General features: G+C 38.0%; 1 protein-coding gene across 1 annotated transcript in view; it reads left to right on the top strand.

The window, feature by feature from the left end:
• The window catches only part of FSHR (follicle stimulating hormone receptor), a 202,353-nt gene that overhangs the window by 75,444 nt on the left and 101,536 nt on the right, over nucleotides 1-25,373 (top strand). Inside the window, exon 2 of the mRNA XM_032177126.2 lies at nucleotides 20,001-20,072. Within this exon, the coding sequence (XP_032033017.1) occupies nucleotides 20,001-20,072 (72 nt within the window). The remainder of the gene's footprint in view (nucleotides 1-20,000; nucleotides 20,073-25,373) is intronic.

Genomic DNA, 25,373 nt, shown 5'->3' on the forward strand with positions numbered 1-25,373 from the left:
AAGCCTAACCTCCATTGAACAAAGAAGAGGATCTCCAATGGAATGTGTATATATCCTATTTATTTGCGTGGTTATTCCAATGCCTTGACCTGTGACTGAAAGGAGATAGATTTGGGATAGAAGTAGCTTTGTTAAATAAATAAATAAATAAATAAATAACCTTTTCCATCATGCCCACAGGGTCCCTCAACTACTGATCAGAGCAACTTGCTGCTGGCTCTTTATGCTATTCTACTAAAGCAGGTGTTCTCAGTATTGACCACTCATGAAAATCACCTGAGGATCTTTTAAAATAAGGATGCCTGGGCCAGGCACGCTGCCTCACACCTGTAATCCCACCACTTTGGGAGGCCAAGGCAGGCAGATCACCTGAGATCAGGAGTTTGAGACCAGCCTGGCCAACCATGGCCAACATGGTGAAACCCCGTCTCTACTAAAAATACGAAAATTAGCCGGACATGGTGGCAGGCACCTGTAATCCCAGATACCTGGGAGGCTGAGGTGAGAGAATCACTTGAACCTAGGATGTGGAGTATGCAGTGAGCCAAGATTATACCACTGCATTCCAGCCTGGGCAACAGAGCAAGACTTCATCTCAAAAAAACAAATTAAAAAATAAGATATAAAATAAGGATGCCTGATAGCACACCCACCTCCAGGAAAGAGGCTCAAGCATTTATAGTATGAAAAATCTTCCCCAGGTGATTATAAAATGAAGCCAGAGTTGACAATCACTGAATTCTGAAGCCCATTCCAACTGTAGCTTTTCAGGTACCAGAAATCTCAAACTCAAAGTCTTAAGTTCCAAGACAGAAGAACAGATCAGCAAGGACTCTGACTAACTGACAACTTATGCCATGTATAAGGTGTCACCCATCACTCAACTATAGCCAATTGTGATTATGTGAGAATGCAGCTCAGTGTTGCTAGATCTTTTCTGTCTTCAAGAGAAGCCATAAATCTGCAATTTTAGATGAACTCTCACAATGTAAAGTGCTGGCACCTATTCAAATTTCTCTATAATGTAGTATGGGCTGAAATAAAAGCATATCTTGGGCTGGATTACATTCATGGGCCAATCATTTGTAGTTTTTACTTTATAACAACTGCTCTCCCATATCCTAAGAAAACCTTTCTGTATTTTTCACCAAGTCTGTATGAAATTCTTAGAAAGTTAGATTTCTTTTTCATTATTCATATATGCTCTAGGTGCTGTTTCAAACAAAACTGATTTGTATGGTTAGATAATTTTAAAGGGCCTAAAAATTTCTTTTTTTTTTTTTATTATACTTTAGGTTTTAGGGTACATGTGCACAATGTGCAGGTTTGTTACATATGTATCCATGTGCCATGTTGATTTCCTGCACCCATTAGCTCGTCATTTAGCATTAGGTATATCTCCTAATGCTGTCCCCGCCCCCCCACCCCCCACCCCACAACAGTACCCGGAGTGTGATGTTCCCCTTCCTGTGTCCATGAGTTCTCATTGTTCAATTCCCACCTATGAGTGAGAACATGCGGTGTTTGGTTTTTTGTCCTTGCGATAGTTTACTGAGAACGATGTTTTCCAGTTTCATCCATGTCCCTACAAAGGACACGAACTCATCATTTTTTATGGCTGCATAGTATTCCATGGTGTATATGTGCCACATTTTCTTAATCCAGTCTATTGTTGTTGGACATTTGGGTTGGTTCCAAGTCTTTGCTATTGTGAATAGTGCTGCAATAAACATACGTGTGCATGTGTCTTTATAGCAGCATGATTTATACTCCTTTGGGTATATACCCAGTAATGGGATGGCTGGGTCAAATGGTATTTCTAGTTCTAGATCCCTGAGGAATCGCCACACTGACTTCCACAATGGTTGAACTAGTTTACAGTCCCACCAACAGTGTAAAAGTGTTCCTATTTCTCCACATCCTCTCCAGCACCTGTTGTTTCCTGACTTTTTAATGATGGCCATTCTAACTGGTGTGAGATGGTATCTCACTGTGGTTTTGATTTGCATTTCTCTGATGGCCAGTGATGATGAGCATTTCTTCATGTGTTTTCTGGCTGCATAAATGTCTTCTTTTGAGAAGTGTCTGTTCATGTGCTTCACCCACTTTTTGATGGGGTTGTTTGTTTTTTTCTTGTAAATTTGTTTGAGTTCATTGTAGATTCTGGATATTAGCCCTTTGTCAGATGAGTAGGTTGCAAAAATTTTCTCCCATTCTGTAGGTTGCCTGTTCACTCTGATGGTAGTTTCTTTTGCTGTGCAGAAGCTCTTTAGTTTAATGAGATCCCATTTGTCAATTTTGGCTTTTGTTGCCATTGCTTTTGGTGTTTTAGACATGAAGTCCTTGCCCACGCCTATGGCCTGAATGGTATTGCCTAGGTTTTCTTGTAGGATTAGGAAACCCATCTCACGTGCAGAGACACACATAGACTCAAAATAAAGGGATGGAGGAAGATCTATCAAGCAAATGGAAAACAAAAAAAGGCAGGGGTTGCAATCCTAGTCTCTGACAAAATAGACTTTAAACCAACAAACATCAAAAGAGACAAAGAAGGCCATTACATAATGGTAAAGGGATCAATTCAACAAGAATAGCTAACTATCCTAAATATATATGCACCCAACACAGGAGCACCCAGATTCATAAAGCAAGTCCTGAGTAACCTACAAAGGGACTTAAACTCCCACACAATAATAATGGGAGATTTTAACACCCCACTGTCAACATTAGACAGATCATCTAGACAGAAAGTTAACAAGGATATCCAGGAATTGAACTCAGCTCTACACAAAGTGGACCTAATAGACATCTACAGAACTCTCCACCCCAAATCAACAGAATATACATTTTTTTCAGCACCACACCACACCTATTCCAAAATTGACCACATAGTTGGAAGTAAAGCTCTCCTCAGCAAATGTAAAAGAACAGAAATTATAACAAACTGTCTCTCAGACCACAGTGCAATCAAACTAGAACTCAGGATTAAAAAACTCACTCAAAACCGCTCAACTACATGGAAACTGAACAACCTGCTCCTGAATGACTATTGGGTACATAATGAAATGAAGGCAGAAATAAAGATGTTCTTTGAAAGCAACGAGAACAAAGACACAACCTACCAGAATCTCTGGGACACATTCAAAGCAGTGTGTAGAGGGAAATTTATAGCACTAAATGCCCACAAGAGAAAACAGGAAAGATCCAAAATTAAAAATTTCTATGGTTTGAAGAATGAGATGCTAAAATGCCTTAAGCTTAGAGCAATTGCCAGTATAAACATCATCCCCCATTTTCTAATATTTATTAATACCTGGAATATGCAAAGCACTGACTAGGCCCTGGGGAATCCAGACAAATTCCTGTTCTACGGAACCATTTTCCAATATTTATTAATTTATTAATTAATATCCCCATTCTCTAATATTTATTAATACCTGAAATATGCAAAGCACTGACTAGGCCCTGGGGAATCCAGACAAATTCCTGTTCTATGGAAACATCCCATATACTTAGGGACAGAGAATCTAGACCCATGGGATGTTAGTACAAAAGAAACACAAGCCAATAAATGGGGAGAATCTGGCTAGACTTGAGTTTATAAGCAGGATGTAGTAGAACCTTCAGTTGAAAAGAAAGTGGAGATAGATTGTGGAGTGTTTAAAGTAAATGACAAATGAGTTAAGATTTTTAGAGGCAGTCATGAGCAACTGAAGGGGCTTCGAATGTTTTTCATTTTTGTTGGCTTTTGCTTTGTCTTGCTGCTGAGTAGGAGAGTGTTGTGGCAGGAAGTGCTTAGGAGGAGCACACTAATCATGGTATATGAGACAGATTGGACACTATAAACCAGAAGAGGAAGACCTGTTAGTAGGCACAGCCAAGTCTGCAGACATGAGGGCATGAAGGTCAGTCCTGGGTGGTAACAGATAAATGAGAGGGAAGGTGCAGGCTCAGGAGATATTGACTTTGACAAGAGGAAAAAGACTATGCAGTAATCCCCTAAGATGGGCTTCATTTTGTGTTGAGCACTTGACACAAAATTATCTCTATTACTTTAAACAGAGTAAGGCTGAAATGGGAGAGCACTTGAAGAGGATTCCACTATATAACCACATTGTAAAATTTAACCTACAGTCCTTAGAGAGCATCTGGTCCAACATCCACAGTTTACAAATGGGACTTGACTTTTCCAAGTCACGTATGTACCTTGTAGCAGAGCCAGAATGGAGCTCAGACTTCTAATTTTTAACCCTTCTGATCTTTTCCCTTCACCATGTGGCTTCTTCATCCAAAAGCCATTTAAAAATAAATGGCTTATAAATCAGGTTTCAGATTCAGGAACGATGAAAGTGATCAGATGATAAACTGTGATGAAGACAGCAATTCCATAACCAGCCAATGCAAACAAGGGAGGGGGGAGTCAGGAAGAAGAGTCTCCACAACCGCTATGTAAAGGTTGTATGAAGGAGGAGATAAAGTCAGGAGTGATATACAGCAAGCAGTAGTGCCTACATCCCTTTCATCAGCCTACCACAGATGTTGAGATAAGGGGACATAAATGGAAATAAAAGGAAAGCAGATTCAAAATAGCTATTAGAAAGCATTTGTTCACTGGGAGGCAATAAAAGTGAAGAAGCACCACTCTGAAAATGTTTCTGAGAGGAAATCATGGAGGGAGACTCAGGGGACAATGGGGTGTAATTAGAGCTGGGCTTGGAGTGGTGCCTGCCTCATGTGTTTCTATCTTGTAAACATAAACTTTATCCCCAAAACAAAACATCCTATAATAAGTGACACAGCGGCCTGTGGATGTATCTATATGAGATAGATTATCTGAATGTTTAGCTGAATAAATGATCTTGATTGGATCTCCCCTCCTTTGGCCAGCCATTCTGGTATTATGTGGAAAATCCCTGTGGCTGGGGCCCTGACTTGCAAATGTTTCTTGGATAACTTAAATCCTGCCTAGAGGTAAAGTCCAATTTCCATCTCTCTTCTGAATTGCTCAACAGCCCATGTAATAGCTAAGAGAGAGAAAAATAGAAGTAAGAATGTTTTTCATGTCTTTCCATCCCCTCTCCCATTCAAGTCCATAATACTTTTTCTCCCACAGATAAAGCATTACAAAGGATGGCTTGGAGAAGACTTTTTACCAACTCAAAAATCATAATATGTCAACCAAGATGGAGGCAAATCCACTCTGTTGACTAATTTCGTCTCAGAAGAATCTATGGGCAAGCACCGTAGCTGTTCCATTTTCATAAATGCAGTAAAAGCCAGTGCCATCTAATATTAAAGCCCTATTCTTTTATCCTACTTTGAACTTCTGTATTCTACTACATGGGCCTGCTTCAGGTTTGGAGGCCCATAAATGGTGGGGAAGAAGGAGTTTCTTTCTTCCCTATCCTACATCCTCCTCCAGTTGCTGTTTCTTCTGGCCCCACCTAGGTTGGACCCAAGAGGGAGAAAGATTAGAGGGGAAAAGGAGATGGATTTAACACTAATGCAACAGTGGTCATCTGGCTTTGGAGCCCTCTCGGTGTGGCAGATACCCAAAAGCTAATTTGTATTCCCATGGGAGCTCCTGTGAGTTTTCCTGGATTCCTCACACTGGAGACCTCCCTCCATCTGCAATTCCTGAGAACAGTAATGCCTCCTCCCACTGGTTTCCAGCAGTTCACTCCACACAGGAATTGTGTGACACTAATTTGGTGTCAATTCACTCTACAGACAAATCCACTTTTCTTAGGATGAGCAGTCCAGATCCCTTCTACTGAGTCCAGGTCTGGCTCATGGGAAAATTCACATCTTCTCTCAATTGTCTGTGGACCTGATACTCTCCCCCTCAAAGCAACTGGCCACTTATCATCTTTAGAGGTCAGACCTGAGTCATATTCTAGTACATCACCCCAAATTGCAGGAAATGCCTGTCACCCTCTTTAATTAGTTCTCCTAATACTTCCCACATTTGGCTTAAGGTGAATGACAACCACCCCTTCTATATCATGGAAGAGGGATGCAGAGAACAATGACACTTCTCTTTCAAGAATCCTCACTGGGAGACTCTGCCACCTGTCTTAGTCCATTTTGTGTTGCTATAAAGGAATACCTGAGGCTGGGGAATAGATAGGGAAAGAAGGGTTTATTTGGTTCATGATTCTGATGGTTGGAAATTTCAGAGCATCTGTCCCTGCTGAGGGCCTCAGACTGCTTACACTCATGGCAAAAGGTGAAGGTGAGCTGGCATGTGCAGAGATCCCATAGCAAGAGAAGAAGCAAGGCAGTAGGGGCAGGTGCCAGCCTCTTTATAGCTACCAGCTTGGGGGAACAAACAAAGAACTCACTCACCCTCTCCAAAGGAAAGCATTACTCTATTCATGAGGAATCCACCCCCGTGACCCAAACCCTTCCCATTGGACCCTACCTCCAACTTGGGGATCAAATTCCGAAATGAGGTTTGGAGAGAACAAATATCTGAACCATAGAAAGATCCCTGGTGAATCTTTTGCATTTACTTGCATACCTGAAGGTGGATGACAGCTAATGCTGATGTTTAATTTAAGGTCAAATTATATGGAAGCCCCTCTTCCTACCTATCAACTGCTCTTCCCTGCCCCACCTGGTTTCAAAATCCATGTGTAACAACATGAGAAATGAAACCAATTTGATGTCCAAATGATTTTAAAAGTGGGTAATCATCTTCTGGGTCATAATAAATAGCCAATTCTAGTTATTTAGATTCTATTTTTATCTGGATTATTTCCTAATTTAGTTCAATCTACCTCTTTGGGTCATTTTCCTAAGTATATTCCCAGAAAGTTAATAAGAGTAAGAGCTTGACCTAAAGAGTGTGAAGCACAAAAACTCTTAGCATTTTGAGGCCAGGAAGATAATCAATTGTTTTTCTGTATATCCTTTGCAAAGCTGTTCCCACTTTAACTTTTAAACTTGTGTGAAATTCAAAGAATGCAGAACCCAGTGTCATTTACACTTGGGCCATCATAAAAAGGCAGCTTTCTCAGAAAGAATATTGGCTGTCTTCCAGACTGCCAGAAAACTTTCTATGGAATCTTTTAAACCATTCTCCTTTAAGCCAGAAAGGGAAATTAAATTTGGCCAAGGGTGAATGGACTGCTCAAAGTATGAAATATTTCTAACAGAGACAGAGTTTAAGGGAATCATAAAGCTTCCCAATTTCAGGGAAGAAAATGTAAATTCCACCCACCCCATTTATCATGTAAGAAACATTAGGTAACCTGCAGTATAGTGACAAAAAAATTTTTTTAATGTCATCGTGGTGATTTAATCTTTACAGAAATCATTCAGGCAGTTTATATCCCTTACGGGAGGGGGGTAAAGGTACTATCTGACAAGAATGGTGTGATGATACTTTTAAATAGCTGTTTAAAAACAAATGAATTAATAAAGGATGCGTGGGATATGCCCTGGTGAGAACGTCAATCTTGAAAATTAATTACAAAATATTTCAATCATGAAGTATAGAGAATATTATAATAAACACCCATAAGACATCACTTAGGTTTGCCAAATCTTAACACTTGGTCATAATTGCTTAGTTTTTTTTTTTTTAATATAAGATACTTTAGATACAATTATGTACTTCTCTTCTTGTCAAAGAAGTGACTATACCGATATTGGTGTTGATCATCTCCAGAATTTTTTAACAGATATATATGCATCTTTAAACCTGTTTTAAAATTTAGTCTTTATTACTATTCCTGTATAATGGTGAGGCCAACAGATCAAGAGACAACTACCATTGAAAAGATCATTTGTTATACTCACAGATCCCAAGAGAAAGGAATCACACCCTGGGGCAGGAGGAGGAACACAAAGAAGCAGCAGGGTCAGCCAGAAGGCAGAGAAAGTAAGGGGGAAATGTGGGTAAAACTCTTATTTTCTTTCCATAGGAACAGGCAGCCAGAGACCAGGTAAACAGGTTAAGAAGACTGGCTAGTTTGAATAACTTCTCGGCAAACTCTGCAGTGTAGGGGATGTCCCTAGTTGTCAGATACCTGGACCTAGGTAATGAGGGTAGGGGAATAATGGCCCAGAGTGTTAAGAACCCTGTAAAGGAGGTGGCTGGGATTATAGATTTTTGATTAGTTGGTTTGCATATGAAAGGTACATTCACAGACCAGTTGTTTGCTGTCCCTGGGAATTAGCCACCACCACTGGGAAGGGTTAGTTTCTTCAGGGTCAGCAAAGCCAGAAGATGTCAAAGCATCAAAAATATGGAATAAAAAGACATGATTAATACAAAACAACATACTATATTATTTTGCGTGTTGTTAACCTTTATAAAAATTATATCACTCTGTTCATGTTGTACATACATCTTATCAACTTTTTGGTTTTTGCTCTCAATATTGTATTTTGGAAATTTTTCCAGCTGGTCGCATGCAGCTCAGTTTACTCCTTTTTCATTTTAAAATTTGGCATTATGTCAATATACCACAGTGTATTAATTGTATTTATGTTCATATTTGAGGGTACTTAAGGTGTTACCAGTTTTTTGGTATAGTAATGATGCTTCCGTAATTAATGTTTTGTCTGTCCCCAGGTGTACATGTGGCAGAGAGAAGGACATGAAATAACTGGGTCCAAGGGTATTTTGTATCTTCTACTTTAATACATATTGACAAATGACTCTTGAAAGCAGTTGTAGCAAATTACCCTTCCATCAAGACTGTAGAAAATATCCTACTGTTCACAGCCTCACCAGCATGGATACTGTGAGATTTTCCTTTCAATGTTCGCCAATATAATGGTGAATAATGGTGTCAAAGTATTGTTTACACTTCTTGATTACTATTGAAAATGAACATCTTTTTTTTTTTTTTACATGTTTATTTCTCGTTTGCATTTTCTCTTCTATAAATTGCCTATTCATATCTTTTGCCAATTTTTCTACTGGGTTATTTGTATTTCTCTTATTATTTAGCAAATTTCTTTATATACTTTACTTGCATGTGTTGCAAATATCTTTCTCCAGTCTAAAGCTTACACATAAACTACAGTTCAGTTTATGTATCTTTGTTTTACAGAAATTTTAAGTTTAGTGTACTTACATTTATTAATTTTTCAATTTTAGTGCAGAATTTGTCTTTTTTTTAAAAAGTCTTCTGAACAGCCATTTTATTTAAAAGTTTTAAAGTCTTAATTTTTCCCATTTATATCTTTAGTAAAATTGGAATTGAGATTTAATGTGGTAATAAGCAAAGGTCTTAGGTTACTCCACAAGGAAAATCAATAGTCTTAGCATCCTTTATTGATTAGTCCATATCTTCCACCACTGATTTTTGATGATACACTGTCATTTATCATATTCTTTTCTTTGTGGTTTATTTCCATGCTCTTTATTTTCTTCCATTGGTCTATTTTTTTAAATCCCCGTCAATATCACAATATTTTAATCACTCTATCTTTAGAAAAATCATATTTCCTGGTATGCCAATCCCCTCAATCTTGTTCTACTTCTTTAAAATTGCTTTGGCTTTTCTTTAAAATTTGCTCTTCTATATAACTATTAATCAGCCAGTTAATTTCCACATACCCATACAAAAACAAACAAAAAACAACTGTGCTTTAGATGGGTTTTGCATTCAATTTATATATTGATGTGGATTAAACTGATTATCTTCACAATATTGAAACTTCCCATTTATAAATATGTTTATTTCTGTTTGTTTGGGGTTTTTAATTTTTTTCAATTAAGTATTTGATTACTTCTCCTAAATCCGGAGCCCGTTTTTTTCTTAGACTAATTTCTTGATATAGTATAACTTTTGTGGTCACTGTAATTGATATAGTTTAAAATAATATGGGGGGATTATTTTTGTCCACTAATCATATACCCAGCTATCTGACTAGAGTTTCTTATTAGTTGTCATAGTGATGTCTTAGATTGGTTACAGAGTAGGCTTTCTGTGTGTGTGTAAACAATGATGTTTTCTGTGGGTAATGATAGTTTTTCATCAGTAATTCTGACATATCTTTTTCATTTTCTATTCTTATTGTGTAGTAATTATGATGTATCTTTTTCTTTTTTTTTTTTTTTTTTTTTTGAGACGGAGTCTCGCTCTGTCGCCCAGGCTGGAGTGCAGTGGTGCAATCTCGGCTCACTGCAAGCTCCGCCTCCCGGGTTCATGCCATTCTCCTGCCTCAGCCTCTCCGAGTAGCTGGGACTACAGGCGCCCACCACCACGCCCGGCTAATTTTTTTTGTATTTTTAGTAGAGACAGGGTTTCACCATGGTCTCGATCTCCTGACCTCGTGATCCACCCGCCTCGGCCTCCCAAAGTGCTGGGATTACAAGTGTGAGCCACCGCACCCGGCCAATGATGTATCTTTTTCTTTCTCTATTCTTATTGTGTAGGCCAGGGTATCCAGCACAATATCAAATAGAGGAGGTAACAGCATCGTTGTCTCATTCCAATTTTCAGTGGAATGTGTCTAAAATTTCTCCATTCAGTGTATTTATTTTAGTGTTTAATAGAATCACCCCTTATCAGATTAAGAATTTTTTTCTCATAAACTTTTATCATGATGGATTTCCATTTTTATCAAATACATTTTCTATGTCTATTAAGAAAAGCATGTGGCTTTTTCTCTTTTATTTATACGAAAATTTTCTTTTAAAGAGTTGTCTAATATTTAGCAACTCTTGAATTCTGTGACACATTCAAGCTGATAATAATGTATTACTTATTTAGACTCTACTAAATGCACATTGTCTCTATGTTATTTCCTTTCTTTTATTGTCCCTGTCTAGTTTTGTTACCAGTGTTACACTAACCACATAAAAAGGGTTGGGGAGCATTACTTCTTTCACCAGCTGATATGATTTGGCTAGTATGGGACGGACTTGGTGGGAGGTAATTGAATCATGGGGGCAGGTCTTTCCCATGCTGTTTGATAGTGAATAAGTCTCACAAGATCTGATGGTTTTAAAAAGAGGAGTTACCCTGCACAAGCTCTCTCTTTGCCTGCTGCCATCCATGTAAGATGTGACTTGCTCCTCCTTGCTTTCCACCATGATTGTGAGGCCCCCTCAGCCACATGGAACTGTAAGTCCATTAAATCTCTTTCTTTTGTAAATTGCCCAGTCTCAGAAATGTCTTTATCAGCAGCATGAAAATGGACTAAAACAGTAAATTGGTACCAGTAGAGTGGGGCATTGCTGAAAAGACACCTGAAAATGTGGAAATGACTTTGGAACTGTGTAACAGGCAAAGGTTGGAAACAGGCAGAAGACAGGAAAATGTGGGAAAGTTTGGAACTTCCTAAAGACTTGTTGAATGGCTTTGACAAAAATGCTGATAGTGATATGAACAATAAGGTCTAGACTGAGGTGGTCTCAGATGGAGATGAGGAACTTGTTGGGAACTGGAACAAAGGTGACTATTGTTATGTTTTAGCAAAAAGACTGGTGGCATTTTGCCCCTACCCTAGAGATTTGTGGAACTTTGAACTTGAGAGATGACTTAGGGTATCTGGTGGAAGAAATTTCTAAGCAGCAAAGCACTCAAGACTTTATTTGGGTGCTGTTAAAGACATTAGGTTTTATAAAATAATCAGAGCCAAAAGTTCAGAAAGTTTGCAGCCTGACAAGGTGATAGAAAAGAAAATCCCAATTTCTGAGGAGATAGTCAAGCTGGCTGCATAAATTTGCATAAATAACAAGGAGCTGAATGTTAATACCCAAGACAACGGGGGAAATGTCTCCAGGGCATGGTAGAGATCTTCACAGCAGCTGCTCTCATCACACACCCAGAGGCCTAGAAGGAAAAAGTGGTTTCATGGGCCAGGACCAAAGTCCCCATACTGTGTGCAGCCTAAGGACTTAGTGCCCTGTGTTCCAGCTGCTCCAGCTGTGGCTGAAAGGGGCCAACATAGAGCTCAGGCCGTAGCTTCAGAGGGTGCAAGCCCCAAGCCTTGGCAGCTTCCATGTGGTGTTGAGCCTGCAGGTACACAAAAGTCAAGAAGTGAGGTTTGGAAACCTCCACCTAGATTTCAGAAGGTGTATGGAAACACCTGGATGCCCAGGCAGAAGTCTGCTGCATGGGAGAGGCCCTCATGGAGAACCTCTGCTAGGGCAGTATGGAAGCAAAATGTGTGGTGGGACCCTGACACAGAGTCCTTACTGGAGCACTGCCCAGGGGAGCTGTGAGAAGAAGGCCACCATCCTCCATACCCCAGCATGGTAGATCCACCGACAGTTTGCACCATGTGCCTGGAAAAGCCCAGACACTCAACACCAGCCCATGAAGACAGCTGGGAGGGAGGCTGTACCCTGCAAAGCCACAGGGGCGGAGCTGCCCAATATCACAGGAACCCACCTCTTGCATTACTGTGACCTGGATGTGAGACATGGAGTCAAAGGAGATCATTTTGGAGCTTTAAAGATTTGACTGTCCCACTGGATTTCAACCTTGCATGGATTGGCCAAAATTGGCCAAATTTGTTTTGGCCAATTTCTCTCATTTGGAATGGCTGTATTTTACCCAATACCTCTACCCCGTTGTATCTAGGAAGTAACTAACTTGTTTTTGATTCTACAGGCTCATAGGCAGAAGGGGCTGGCCTTGTCTCAGATGAGACTCTGGACCATGGACTTTTGGGTTAATGTTGAAATGAGTTAAGACTTTTGGTAGACTGTAGGGAAGGCACAATTGGTTTTGAAATGTAAGGACATGAGATTTGGGAGGGGCCAGGGGCAGAATGATATGGTTTGGCTCTGTGTCCTCACCCAACTCTTATCTTGAATTCCCATGTGTTATGGGAAGGACCCAGTGGGAGGTAATTGAATCATGGGGGCAGGTTGTTCCCATGCTGTTCTCATGATAGTGACTAAGTCTCATGAGATCTGATGATTTTAAAAAGAGGAGTTCCCCTGCACAAGCTCTCTTTCTTCGCCTGCTGCCATCCATGTAGAACATGACTTGCTCCTCCTTGCCTTCTGCCATGATTGTGAGGCCTCCCCAGCCATATGGAAATGTAAGTCCATTAAACCTCTTTCTTTTGTAAATTGCCCACTCTTGGGTATGTCTTTATCAGCAGTGTGAAAATGGACTAATACACTAGTCTGTGGTATAGTTTATATAAGATTGGGATTTTTTTGTTCCTTTGAAGGGGTGGAATTTACTTCTAACATCATATGGTACTGACCTTATTTTTTAGTGGACAGCTGTTAAATTACCAACCCAATTTGTTAATAATTATAGGTCTATTCACTTTTCTATATCTTCATGAATCAATTTTTGTAAGAATATATTTCTGTAAAAATTATCCATGTTTTCTGATTTTTCAAATCTACTGTTAGTCTAGGTGTGGTGTCTCATGCCTGTAATCCCAGCACTTTGGGAAGTTGAGACAGGTGGATCACTCTAGCCAAGGAGTTGAAGACCAGCCTGGGCAACATGGAAAAACCCTGCCTCTACCAAAAAAACCCAAACAAAACAAAAGTCAGCCAGGTGTAGTGGTGCATGCCTATAGTCTCAGCTACTTGAGAGGTTGAGGGGGCAGGATCAATTAAGCCCAGGAAGTCAAGGCTGCAAAAAGCCATGATTATGCCACTGCACTCCAGCATGGATGACAGAGCAAGACTGTCTCAAAAGAAAAAAAAAAAGGAATGTTATAAAATTGTTCTTAGAGTTCTCTAATTTAAATATGTCATATCTGTAGTTAAGTGCCATCTTTCATGCCTCTAATTGTTTGGGGGCTTTTTTTCTCTCTCAGTTTTTATTCTTTGTTGATTATGAACAAAGATTCTTTCTAGTCTTAATCTTTCCAAAGAATTGGCTTTTGGTATTGTTGATCCTCTTTATTGTTATTTTTAATTAATTTTTATTCTTCTCTTTATTCTTTCTTTCCACTCTTTTAGGTTTCCTCTCTCAAGGCAAATTTAAATCTTGCAATGTGATTTTTAAATTTTTTATAATTTACAAATAATAATTGTACATATTTATGGGGAACATAGTGATGTTTCAATGCATCAGAACAGAGTGATTAGCATACCCATCATCTCAAACATTTTCCATTTATTTGTGTTGAGAATGTCAATATCCTTCTTTTTTATTTGAAACTATATATTATTGTTAACTATAGTCATCCTACGGTTATTTAGAACACTAGAGATTATTCTTCCTATCTAGTTATAATTTTGTATCCTTTAACAAATCTCTCCTTATCGTTCTCTTCCCCATACCCTTCCCAGCCTCTAGTATCCTCTGTTATACTTCTTACTTCTATGAGATCAACTTTTTCTAGCTTCCATATATTAGTGAGAATATACAGTGTTCAACTTTCTGTTCCTGGCTTGTTTCATTTAACATAATGTCCTCCAATTCCACCCATGTTGCTGCAAATGACAGGATTTTATTCTTTGTCTAAGGATTTTATTCTATGGCTAAACAGTATTCCATTATGTATATATACCAAATTTGCTTTATCCATTCATCTGTTGTTGGACAACTAGGTTGATTCCATACCTTGGCTATTGGAGTAGTGCTGCAATAAACATGGAAGTGTAGATGCCTCTTTGATATAGTAATTTCCTTTCCTTTGGGACAAATTCCAAGTAGTAGGATTGCTGGATCATATGGTAGCTCTATTTGCATTTTTTTATGAACCTTCATACTGTTTTTTATAGTGTCTGTACTAGTTTATTTTCCCAACAACAGTATTTATGTGTTTCCTTTTCTCTTCATCCTCACCAACATGTTATTTTGTTGTCCTTTTGAGGATAGCCATCCTAACAGGTGAGACAATATCTCATTGTGGTTTTAATTTGCATTTTCCTGATGATTAGGGAACACATTTTTATATATTTGTTGATCATTTATATGTTTTCTTTTGGGAAATGTCTATTCAGATCATTTGCTTATTTTCTTAATCAACTTTTTTGTTGGTTGTGATTTGTTGATTTTTGCTGTTGAGATGTTTGAGTTAATCTTCTTTTTTTTTGCTGGATTTCATAACAATTTTAATGGAAAATTTTCTAGACTATATTACATACTTTCCTTCGTTAGTCACATTTTACCATAAGTTACTGTTTTGGGGGGGATTGGGGCATCATAATAGCTCCACTTTATGTGATGCACTGTATGGGGTGGGGGGAGGGGGGAGGGACAGCATTAGAAGATATACCCAATGCTAAATGACGAGTTAATGGGTGCAGCACACCAACATGGCACGTGGATACATATGTAACAAACCTGCACGTTGTGCACATGTACCCTAAAACTTAAAGTATAATAATAATAATAATAAAGAATGTGGTGAATAGAAATGACTGTGGAGGAAACTGCCACAGAAATACTATTTTGAACACATAGCAGCTATCTGAAGTATGGGCATCTGCATGTCTCACAGTTTTTTTATTTCTACAAAGAATGTCATTGCCATTTTGATAGGGATTGCATTGAATCCGTAGATTGCTTTAGGTAGTATAGTCATTTTAACAATATTAATTATTCTGATCCATGAGTATGGGATGTCTTTACATTTGTATCTTCTTTAATTTCTTTAATTAGTGTTCTGTAGTTTCGCTTGTGGAGGTCTTTCACATCCTAGGTTAGATTTATTCCTGGGTATTTTTTGTAGCTATTGTAAAAGAGATTGCCTTCGTGATTTCTCTTTCAGCCAGCATGTTGTTTACGTATTGAAATGCTACTGGTTTTGTATATTAATTTATCCCACAACTTTACTTAATTCATTTATCAGTTCTAAGAGTTTGTTGGTAGAGTATTTAGGTTTTTCTGCATATAAGATCATGTAATCTGCAAGTATGGTCAATTTGCCTTCCTCTTTTCCAATTTGGATGACCTTTATTTCTTTCTCTTGCCTAATTGCTCTGGCTAGAACTTCCAGTACAATTACGAATAAAAGTGATGAGTGGGCATCCTTGTCTTGTTCTACTTCTGAGAGGGAAATGTGAAAGCATCAATAAGATGTTAATTGTGGTGCAAAATATTCTAAACTTTATTATACTCTCACTTTATTTCTAAAATGAAAATTTATCAAATATAATGCCTTTACCTGTGCTTCTGATTTAAAGGAAATGTGCACATACCTTTTGAATTTGTTCATTAGAACTGGATCAACAAGGTCATAATGAATTGTCAGATGGTTGCTGGTTAAAATAAGCCTTCTATAATCAGCAAAGTTTACAATGTTAAGTTGTAAATCCAGTTTTCTTCAGTAAACATTCAAATAGGTGTAGTTCTCTGTAACAGTCATTTTCAGTGTTAAAATTATAAATTAAGAGTCCATGAAACCATTTTAGTAAACCTTTTGCTACTAGTAGAAAGCTCCTTACCCATGTTAACAATAAACTCAAAGAGAAACTTAACCTTATAATTGAAAAATAGATTAGTGTAGATTAAACTTAAGCTTTATCTAATAAGAAATTATAATGTCTACCTTAGTGTTTACCTTCTCAAACATCTCTATCAACAGTCTTTCATTTTACCGATGCTTCTTATCAAACAACTTTCAAGTTTCACTTTAAGTTCTAGCAAAAAATGGAATAAAAATTATTAGGTTCATAATTTTCTGTTTCCACAATTCTATTTTTCTTTTAGTAGTTTATTGTATTGGAAGCTTAGCTCATTAATTTTTAATCTAATTTTTTGTTTCCTTTTCTGGTACAATAACTTAAGTCTATAAATTTCTGCTATAGGTAGCAATTTACCTATATCCAATGAGTTTGATATGTTGCATTTTCATTATAGGTCAATCCAAATAATTGCTAATTATAATTGTGATTTCTTCTTTGACCCATGTATGACTTCAAAGGGTGCTTGTTTGGCTGGTTGGTTGGGTGGGTGGGTGGTTTGCTTTGCTTTTGGTTTTGGTTTTTCCACATGGGTGTATGTGTATTGGGGGAGGAGAGTTAATTATATTTATTACTGATTTCTAAGTAATTTAATTGCATCATCATCAAAGAAAGTAATTTTTCATTACTAATTTTCTTTGTAACCTAGTTCTTGGTCAATATGTTTTTGGTGTTTTTTATTGACTTGGTGGGATTTTCAGCCATTATGACAATCCACTTATATTTGTTTCCTGCAAATCTCATGTTGAAATTTAATATCCAGTGTTGGAGATGTGACCTAGTGGGAAGTGACTGTGTCATGGGGGCAGATCCCTCATGAGCGGCTTGGTGCCATCCTTGTGGTAATGAGTGAATTCCCACTCTATTAGTTTTCACAAGAGTTGATTGTTGAAAAGAGCCTAGCATCTCCCTTCCCTTCCTCATCCTTCATCCGTTGCCACGTGATGCCTTGTTTTAGTTTACCCTCTTAGAATTCTGGTTTGCATTCACCACTGCTCAGGGTTCCATCTGGTATTCAGCTGCTTTACTTTGAGCCCCTGAGGATTTCTCATATCCTTGCAAGCTCTACTGTGCATTTAAAATAATATTTGTAATGTTTTATAGAAGTCTTCTGGGTAATTTTTCATGAAAATGTCTTCAGATTATCTTGTTTATAACATTTGAGGAAATAGAGGTCAATGAAGATTTTAAGCGTCAAAAATATTTAATTATGTTAATAAGTTTGAACCACTTAATACAGACATAGTCCTTCAAAATTTTAGAAAAACTTTCACACTACTGGGGCTGAATCAAAAAATGCTTTCTAGTTGATGTTATTAAATAGAAGAGTTCATTATTCAAGACCTCACTCTCCATGCATCTCGTTAATATTTTACTTTAATATTTCAATTTTCTTGAAACTTTTAGAGTGTTGAGTAGTTTAAAACAATTTTATTATCTTCATTTATAGGTTTATTTTCATCATTCTTCTGTCTTGTGTTAAATAGGAACAAAAGGAACTTGTATGTATTAACTAAGGTTAAGTGAGTACAATTAAGGTAGGGTGTTGAGCTAACTTTTATTAATTTTAGATGGATATTCTAGAAGTAGATAATCTGTGATCTTAAATTAAATCACCTTTCATTTAAATGGCTTAATAAAGACAATGCATTTAGTATGATCTAATATTTTTGAGGCTTGGGTTCAAAATTCATCTACTCTTGACAATATTTCTGTTATATATTTGTGTACTTTGGAATCTTTCCCATCTTAATCCTTGTAAAGCATTTATTGCTATTATATCAACTATAGCCTTCAACTGTTCTCTGGCAATTTCAAGGTTTCTGGTATTGCCTTCCCAGCAAGTATATAAACTTCTCTAGGGCAGCAACAGCACACAGGGTTCTCTCTCATGAGTCTTTACCATAGGGTTGGTACACCTAGCAGCCAAGCACAAACAAGGTGAAAGAAAAGACCTGATTGCCTGAGTAGCAGCACTATCTGAAACAGAAATTTCACTAACACCAATAAATAATAGAAGGTTAAAGCAATAAAATATTTATGAAACTATCCAAGTCCATGGTGTTTGATTACAATTCCTGCTCACAGACTGCCTTGTAAAAGGACGTGTTAAAGAAGAAAGAAAACCAAATCCCTATTAATCAGTTACAAAGCAAGAAAAAGCCAGAGAGAAGAAGGCTGGGGAAAAAATAATATTCTTATTGCAAAGATTTTCATAGGGTCACTTGTAACTTCAACCTCAAACCTAGCAGTTTCAGAGTGCTCAATAGCCATTTAATTCAGTCATTCAAATATTTATTGACTACCTATCATGTTAAACACTGTCCTAGGCATTTGGTATACAATCATAACAAATCAGGCAAACATTTTTGCCCTCATGGAGCTTGAATTCTAGTTATGAGGAAGAAACAAATAAATGGATACACAAATAGATAAATGAAGATATAACATGTCAGAATTGCTATGAAGAAAAATTTAAGCAGCAGGAAAGAGCGTCTGGGCCAAGTTTGGGAGATTATAATTTTAAATAGGTGGTTAGGGAAAGCTTCATTAAGATGGTAACATTTGAGCAAATGGGGGTCTGAGATAACAAGCCATGAGGATATCTGGGAGAGAAATGTTCCAAACAGAGAGAACCTCAAATGTGGAAACATTAAGCCAGAAGAAACCTGGCTTGTCCAAGGAATTGCTAGAGGATACTGTGACAAGACCAGGATGATCAAAGGGTAGTTGTCAAAATTGAGAATAGAGGGTCTATGGAAATAAAGAGCAGAAAGCTCTTGTAGGGCGTGAAGGCCTTGTAAACAACTTTGATTTTTCCCCTAGTGAGATGAGGAGCCATTGGAAGGAACTGTGAGGCAAGCGTGAGACAAATATTTCGAGCAGAAGAAAATGGCAAAAGCTGAAGGCAGCTGAGGTTAAGAGAAGAGTTGTTTTAGATGAGATACATTATGGCATGTTTTTATATCAGTAAGCAGAATTCAGGAAAGAAGAGGAAAAAGGTGACTGAAATGCGTCTAAGAAAGTGGAAAATTGTCATAGTGGTTACTGGGACTAGCAGAGAGGGAACAAGACCTAGTGTATATTGGAGAAGCTATTCTTAGGACCCTGGACAGCTCACTCACAGTACCAGGAGAGAAGGCAATGTGTATAAAGCACAGGTGCAGGCAGGTTGATCAGGCAGTGAGCCCTGTGAGAGCATACGGACATTTTCTTCTATTGGTTTTATTTTCATCTTGGAATAGGAGGCAAAGGCAGCTAAGAATGACAATAAAGGAAGAGGTAATGGGGGTTGGAGTAGAGAAAGAGAACAGGTCTCACACAGGGCTACAGAAGGCAACATAGGGTAGTGGGAACAAGCAAGGTTCATATGCCATCTCTGTCGTGTATCAGCCATGTGACCCTGGGTAAGTTTTTTGTTCTCCCTAAACTCTAGTTTCCTTATGCAAAATGGAAAGACTAATAGTGTCAGTATCACTCCTTGTAGACAGGATGAAAACAGAGAATGTAAAAGCAATTTCAACATTACTTTATGGAAAGCACTTAGTATATGTTAGCTGTTTGCTGATATGAATACATTAGCAACTCAATTACTCATTAGTGGATAGGTTGTGATATTTTATTTCTACTCTCTTTGCAGGAGGTTTGTCCTCACCAAGCTTCGAGTCATCCAAAAAGGTGCATTTTCAGGATTTGTGGACCTGGAGAAAATGTATGTATTCACTGCTGTGAGTGAATGCCTCAAGGGGGCTATAGGGAGTAACCTCAGACCACATCTAGTATGATTATCTGCACTTAGTAGCCGAACTGACATGGCCAGCCAAACTTTCTGCATCTTCTCACATTTTATTGTGTTACCACGGTTCCTAAATGATAGTGTGGAGTCTTTCAGTGAGGCCACTGAAATGAGCAAAAGAGCAATCCAAGCAATTTTCATCATTTCTCAAATAAGGGGCTGCTCCCAGAGTACCTGTGAATGGAATTTTCATAAAACAAAGCCTCTTTTTTCCTGCAGACATCCACTCTCTTTCAGAGATACTTTCTACTATTTATGATTAATTTTTATTTGACATCAGGACTTAACATCTATGCTTAGAGATTCCCTAGACTTCTTGTTTCCAAAGTATGCATGCAGGCAAGTAGTAATTGATATATAAACATTTCAAAGTACTAGGAAAGTTTACTGATTAAGATTTCCTTTGAAAAGAGAAGCCTTTTTTGTTACTGCAAACATTCAGTTCACATTGGGCTAGTTTAATTTAGAGTTTTTCCAAGACATGGTTTTCTCAAAGTGGGGTGCAGTAGTAAAAGAGCAAATCCTCCCACACTTAAAGTAATCCTCCCTCCCTTTGAAAGCTCTTGGTACCACCTCCTGGGCATTCAGGGCCAGGGAAATATGTTCTTCTTTGCAGTGAGACAGCCAGGATTCAGGACTTTAATGCCAGTAAGTACAGCAATGAACAGACAGAGTATATACAGAAGGGAATGAAAGCAAGGCAAGAAAGAAAACCTTTAGTTCATGTGTTTCTTTCTTGAAGCCAATAACTTTATCTTTTGGGTTCTTTTATATCCCTTTAAGAATAGTACTTCCTGAAGTTTGAAGAAGCAAGAAAGGAATCCATTAACAAAAGAATCACAAAGTATAGAAGATGTCATTATGTTCCAGCAATTAAGCCACCTGCTTAAAGGAAGGTGGTCAGAATCAGTGTTAGTTTTAATATAAAATTACTGAATAACCTTGATTAAAGCATTTTATCTTTCAGGGCCCTGGTTTCCTCATCTGTGTATTAAGAGAGGAGTTTTAAAAAGGGACTTACGTGATTTCCAATTTCTATCCCCATGTCGGAGGAGAGCCCAATTTAAGACCTGTAATCTTCTGGGTTTACCTCATTGAGGACATTCAACTATCACAGGGATTAGAAGATGGGGACACTACCCTGAACAGAGTTCACCAAGGAAACCAGGGAAACAGTAGAGTTGGAGAGCTTTGTGCTCGAGATATATTCCTGGATGAATTCACCATTCCCTTGCCTGGAGCTAACATAGACTAAATGACTATTGGATATCTCTGTGTCCCTAAATATCACTATAATTAAATAGAATTCTAAAGACAGGCATTTCAGATGTCACAAATAAGCTACTTTAATCAAGTTTAATCCAGCAAGTGTGAATGACCCCTCACTGGGTATTCAGCATCAGGCAAGACCTTCCTGTGGCGATACGAATGGTTGAGCTGAGCTGACATAGCAACAATCCAAGAGACACAGCAGCTGGCTCAGTAACTCAACTTGCCCAGGCACAGCTTGTGCATTTTTACCTCATGTCTTCATTAATCAGCCTGAACTGACACAGTGATATGCCAAAATAAAATTGATCTTATTTTTTTCACCCTTTTTATATCATAAGGCTTCAAAGCATTTTCTAGCAGAGGGCCCAGCACTGAACTCAATGTGAGGAGACTTGGGTATTCCTCAGTCTCCATGCTCACCTTTGTCCATTGTCTCACCTTACACTCTTGGTCACCAAGAAGTTCTCATCTCCTTTCCAGACCTATCTCCTTCACTTGTGTTCTTCCAGTTGTTAATCAGTTTCCTGAACTTAATAAATATTGGTCTTTTCTTCAGTATCTCCCTCTCCACAAATCACAAAGTCCTTTTCATTCATTCTGCACACGTGACCAACTTTCACCTATCCATATTGGAAAGAATAAAAGAAAGGTGTTCTGTATAAATTCCACCTTCCTATTCTGCTACATTTTTCTCTCCTCCCCATCAAGACCATTGTGTTGAAAGAGTTGCCTACATTCACTGCCTCTCTATCCTTTCTTTTCAATCACTTCTTAGCCTGCCCACTCGCTATTTGGCCAAAAATTCTTCAACACTATTAAATTATTCTGTCAAAGATCCCAAAAATACCATAGCTACAAGATCCAATGACTTCTACTTTATCCTCTTCTATTTACCTTATATGTAGTCTTTAAATTCCATTAACCATTAATGTCATTCTTCTCAACGCCCTTTCCCCACTTAACTTCTGGGATACCACACTCTCCTGCCTCCCTATTAACCTCCCAGATTGCTCCATATCCAGTTCTCTTCATCTCTCTTGTTCTTCAACTGCCCTTCAAAAATTTAGGTATTCTAGGGCTCTATTTTTTGGCCATTTTCTTTTCTTCTAGCTCCACCCTTGAATGACCAGTTGTCAGATAATGTCTTATTACCAGGGTTCCTAAACTTTCATCTGCAACCTCCACCTCTCTTCTGAGGCCATAATTCTTGTTTTGAATTGGAAAGATGCCTAAACATCTACATCTGAGTGAACTGCAAATACCTGGAATTCAACATATTCAGAACTAGCTTATCTTTATTTTTAAATTTCTCATCTTCCCATATTGCCCAGTGAATCATGTCACCATCTGCCCAGGTTCCCAAACCAGGAAAATCCAGTCTCCCTTGACTCAGGTGCATTCTCTATCCGTTATGCCAAGGTGCTCTTCCAGTCCTGCTGACTGCCTCTCAGATGTACTCTGATATCCAGTCCTCTTCTCATTCCTGTTGCTATTAGACCCAAAGCCTCATCATCACTTACATAACCTACTGTATGAAGCTTCCATGCCTATCCCAGCTCCAATCTTCCTGCCACTCTGCTGCCAGACTTGCCCTGTTTAAATTCTCTTGCAGAAGAACTTCTAGGGATCCTCCTCGCTACAGACTTAAGTCATAAGTTCCTGGCACAGAAATCAAAACCCTTTATCTCCCACCATATGCACTGTGTACCTTACACTCTCACCAGGTGGAAAAATTTTCTATTTCCCAAGCACATTATTACCAGACACCATATTGCATATTTAGAATGTGACGGCTTGTTCTTTGGGCACTGTCTGGCACATAAAGGGATCAAAAATAATAGCAGGGGAATCAATCAACAAATAAACAAATGAACAAAATATGCTTTCACACTGCTCTTATGTAGATGTTGTCCCTCTGTCTAAAATTTCACTTCATAAAATCCTGCTTGTTATTCAGGGACCAGATGAAATGCTTACTTTTCTACAGAGCTTTTCCAGAACTTTCCAAGTTCTTCCAAACCATAACCCTGTATTCATAACATTAACAGCACATTTATCAGATTATACTCAGAATTTACAGTTTCTCTGATCCCTTGATTATTCTTTAAAGCCAAGATCAGAATGTAGAAACTCTGTACTAAAGTACAACACCAAGTCCTGTTGTTTTTACCTCCTTGTTACACGTCTAACCTATCCACCCATCTCTTTCTCCAGCTACCACAATCTTTCCTTGGTATAGTCCATTTGTGCTTTCTTAGTCCATTTGTGCTGCTATGACAAAATACTGCAGACTAGATAATTTACAAGGAACAGAAATTTATTTTCTTACACTTATGGAGACTTGAAACTCCAAAATCAAGCTTCCAGCATCCGGTGAGGGCTTTCTTGCTGAGTCCTCACATGGTGGAAGGTGGAAGGGCAAAAGGGGACAAACGTGTCCCTACATGGCAGAAGAGCAGAAGAGAGAGAACCCACTCCCAAAAGCCCTTTTTAATGGCAACACTAATCTATTCATGAGGATGGGGCCCTTTGTGTTGTGAACCCTAAACCACTCTCAAAAGGCCACATTTCCCAATGTTGGAATGGAGATTGAGTTTTAACAGGAAATTTGGGGAGGAAAAAAACATTTAAACCAGAGCACTTGTGTAACTACAACAGCCTTCAACTTGTGTTGTCCCCATTTACCAGCATGCTCTTCCCTCTCCCTCATCCATTTTCAACATAGAGTAATATTTTCTAAATTCATAACTGATTATTCATCTTCCATATTTGCCCCACCATGAACGTGCGAACACACACACACACACACACACACACACACAAACTCTTCATGCCTTACCATTTTTTCTTTTTGTTCTTGTTCCACAGTTTTTTCTTTTTTATTATTTTTAATTGACACATAATTGTGCATATTTATAATTGTAACACATAATAATTGTAAAATAATTGAGTATAGTGTACTATTTTGACACATATATACATTGGGTAATGATCAAATCAGGGTAATTAACATATCTCACACCTCATATATTTATCATTTCTTTGTTTTGGAAACATTCAAAATCTGCTCTTTTACATATTTGAAAATACACAGCAAATTGTTGTTAATTATAGTTGCCCTATAGTGCTATAGAACACTAGAACTTATTCCTCCTATTTTGCTGTACTTTTATATCTATTAACCAATCTTTTGATATCCCCTCTCCCACATAGACTTCCCTGCCTCCAATAACCACTATTCTACTCTCTGCTTCTTTGAGGTCAGACCTTTTTAGCTTCCACATATGAGTGAGAACATGCAGTATTTCCCTTTCTGTGCCTAACATTTCACTTAACATAATATCCTCCAAGATTATCTATGTTGCTGTGAATGATAGAATTTTGCTCCCTTTCATCACTAAATAGTATTCCATTGTGAGCGTGTGTCACATACATATATATATTATATATAATATATATAGCATTTTCTTTATTCATTTCTTTGTGAACATGTAAGTTGATTCCATACCTTGGCTATTTATAGTGCTACAATAAACATCAGAGTGCAAATAGGTCTTTGACATATTTACAGCACTGATGAAGATTTCCTTTGAAAAGAGAAGAATCCTTTGTTATTGCAAAAACTCAGTTCATATTAAGCTGGTTTAATTTAGGGTTTTTCCAAAATATGATTTTCTCAAGCCAGGGTACAGTGGCAGAAGACAGAGCAAATCCTCCCACACTTAAATTAATCCTCCCTCCCTTTGAAATCTCTTGGTACTACCCTCCTGGGCATTTAGGGCCTCTGCTTGCATTCGAATACATACCCATTAGTAAAATTGCTGGATCATATGGAAGCTCTACATTTAGTTTTTAGAGGAATCTCATACTCATACTATTTTACATAATGGCTGTACTAACTTCTATTCCCACCAACAGTGTAGAGGAGTTCCCCTATCTCTACAT

The sequence above is a fragment of the Hylobates moloch genome, unplaced genomic scaffold (genome assembly GCF_009828535.3).
Source record: "Hylobates moloch isolate HMO894 unplaced genomic scaffold, HMol_V3 SCAFFOLD_15, whole genome shotgun sequence".
Taxonomy (NCBI): domain Eukaryota; kingdom Metazoa; phylum Chordata; class Mammalia; order Primates; family Hylobatidae; genus Hylobates; species Hylobates moloch.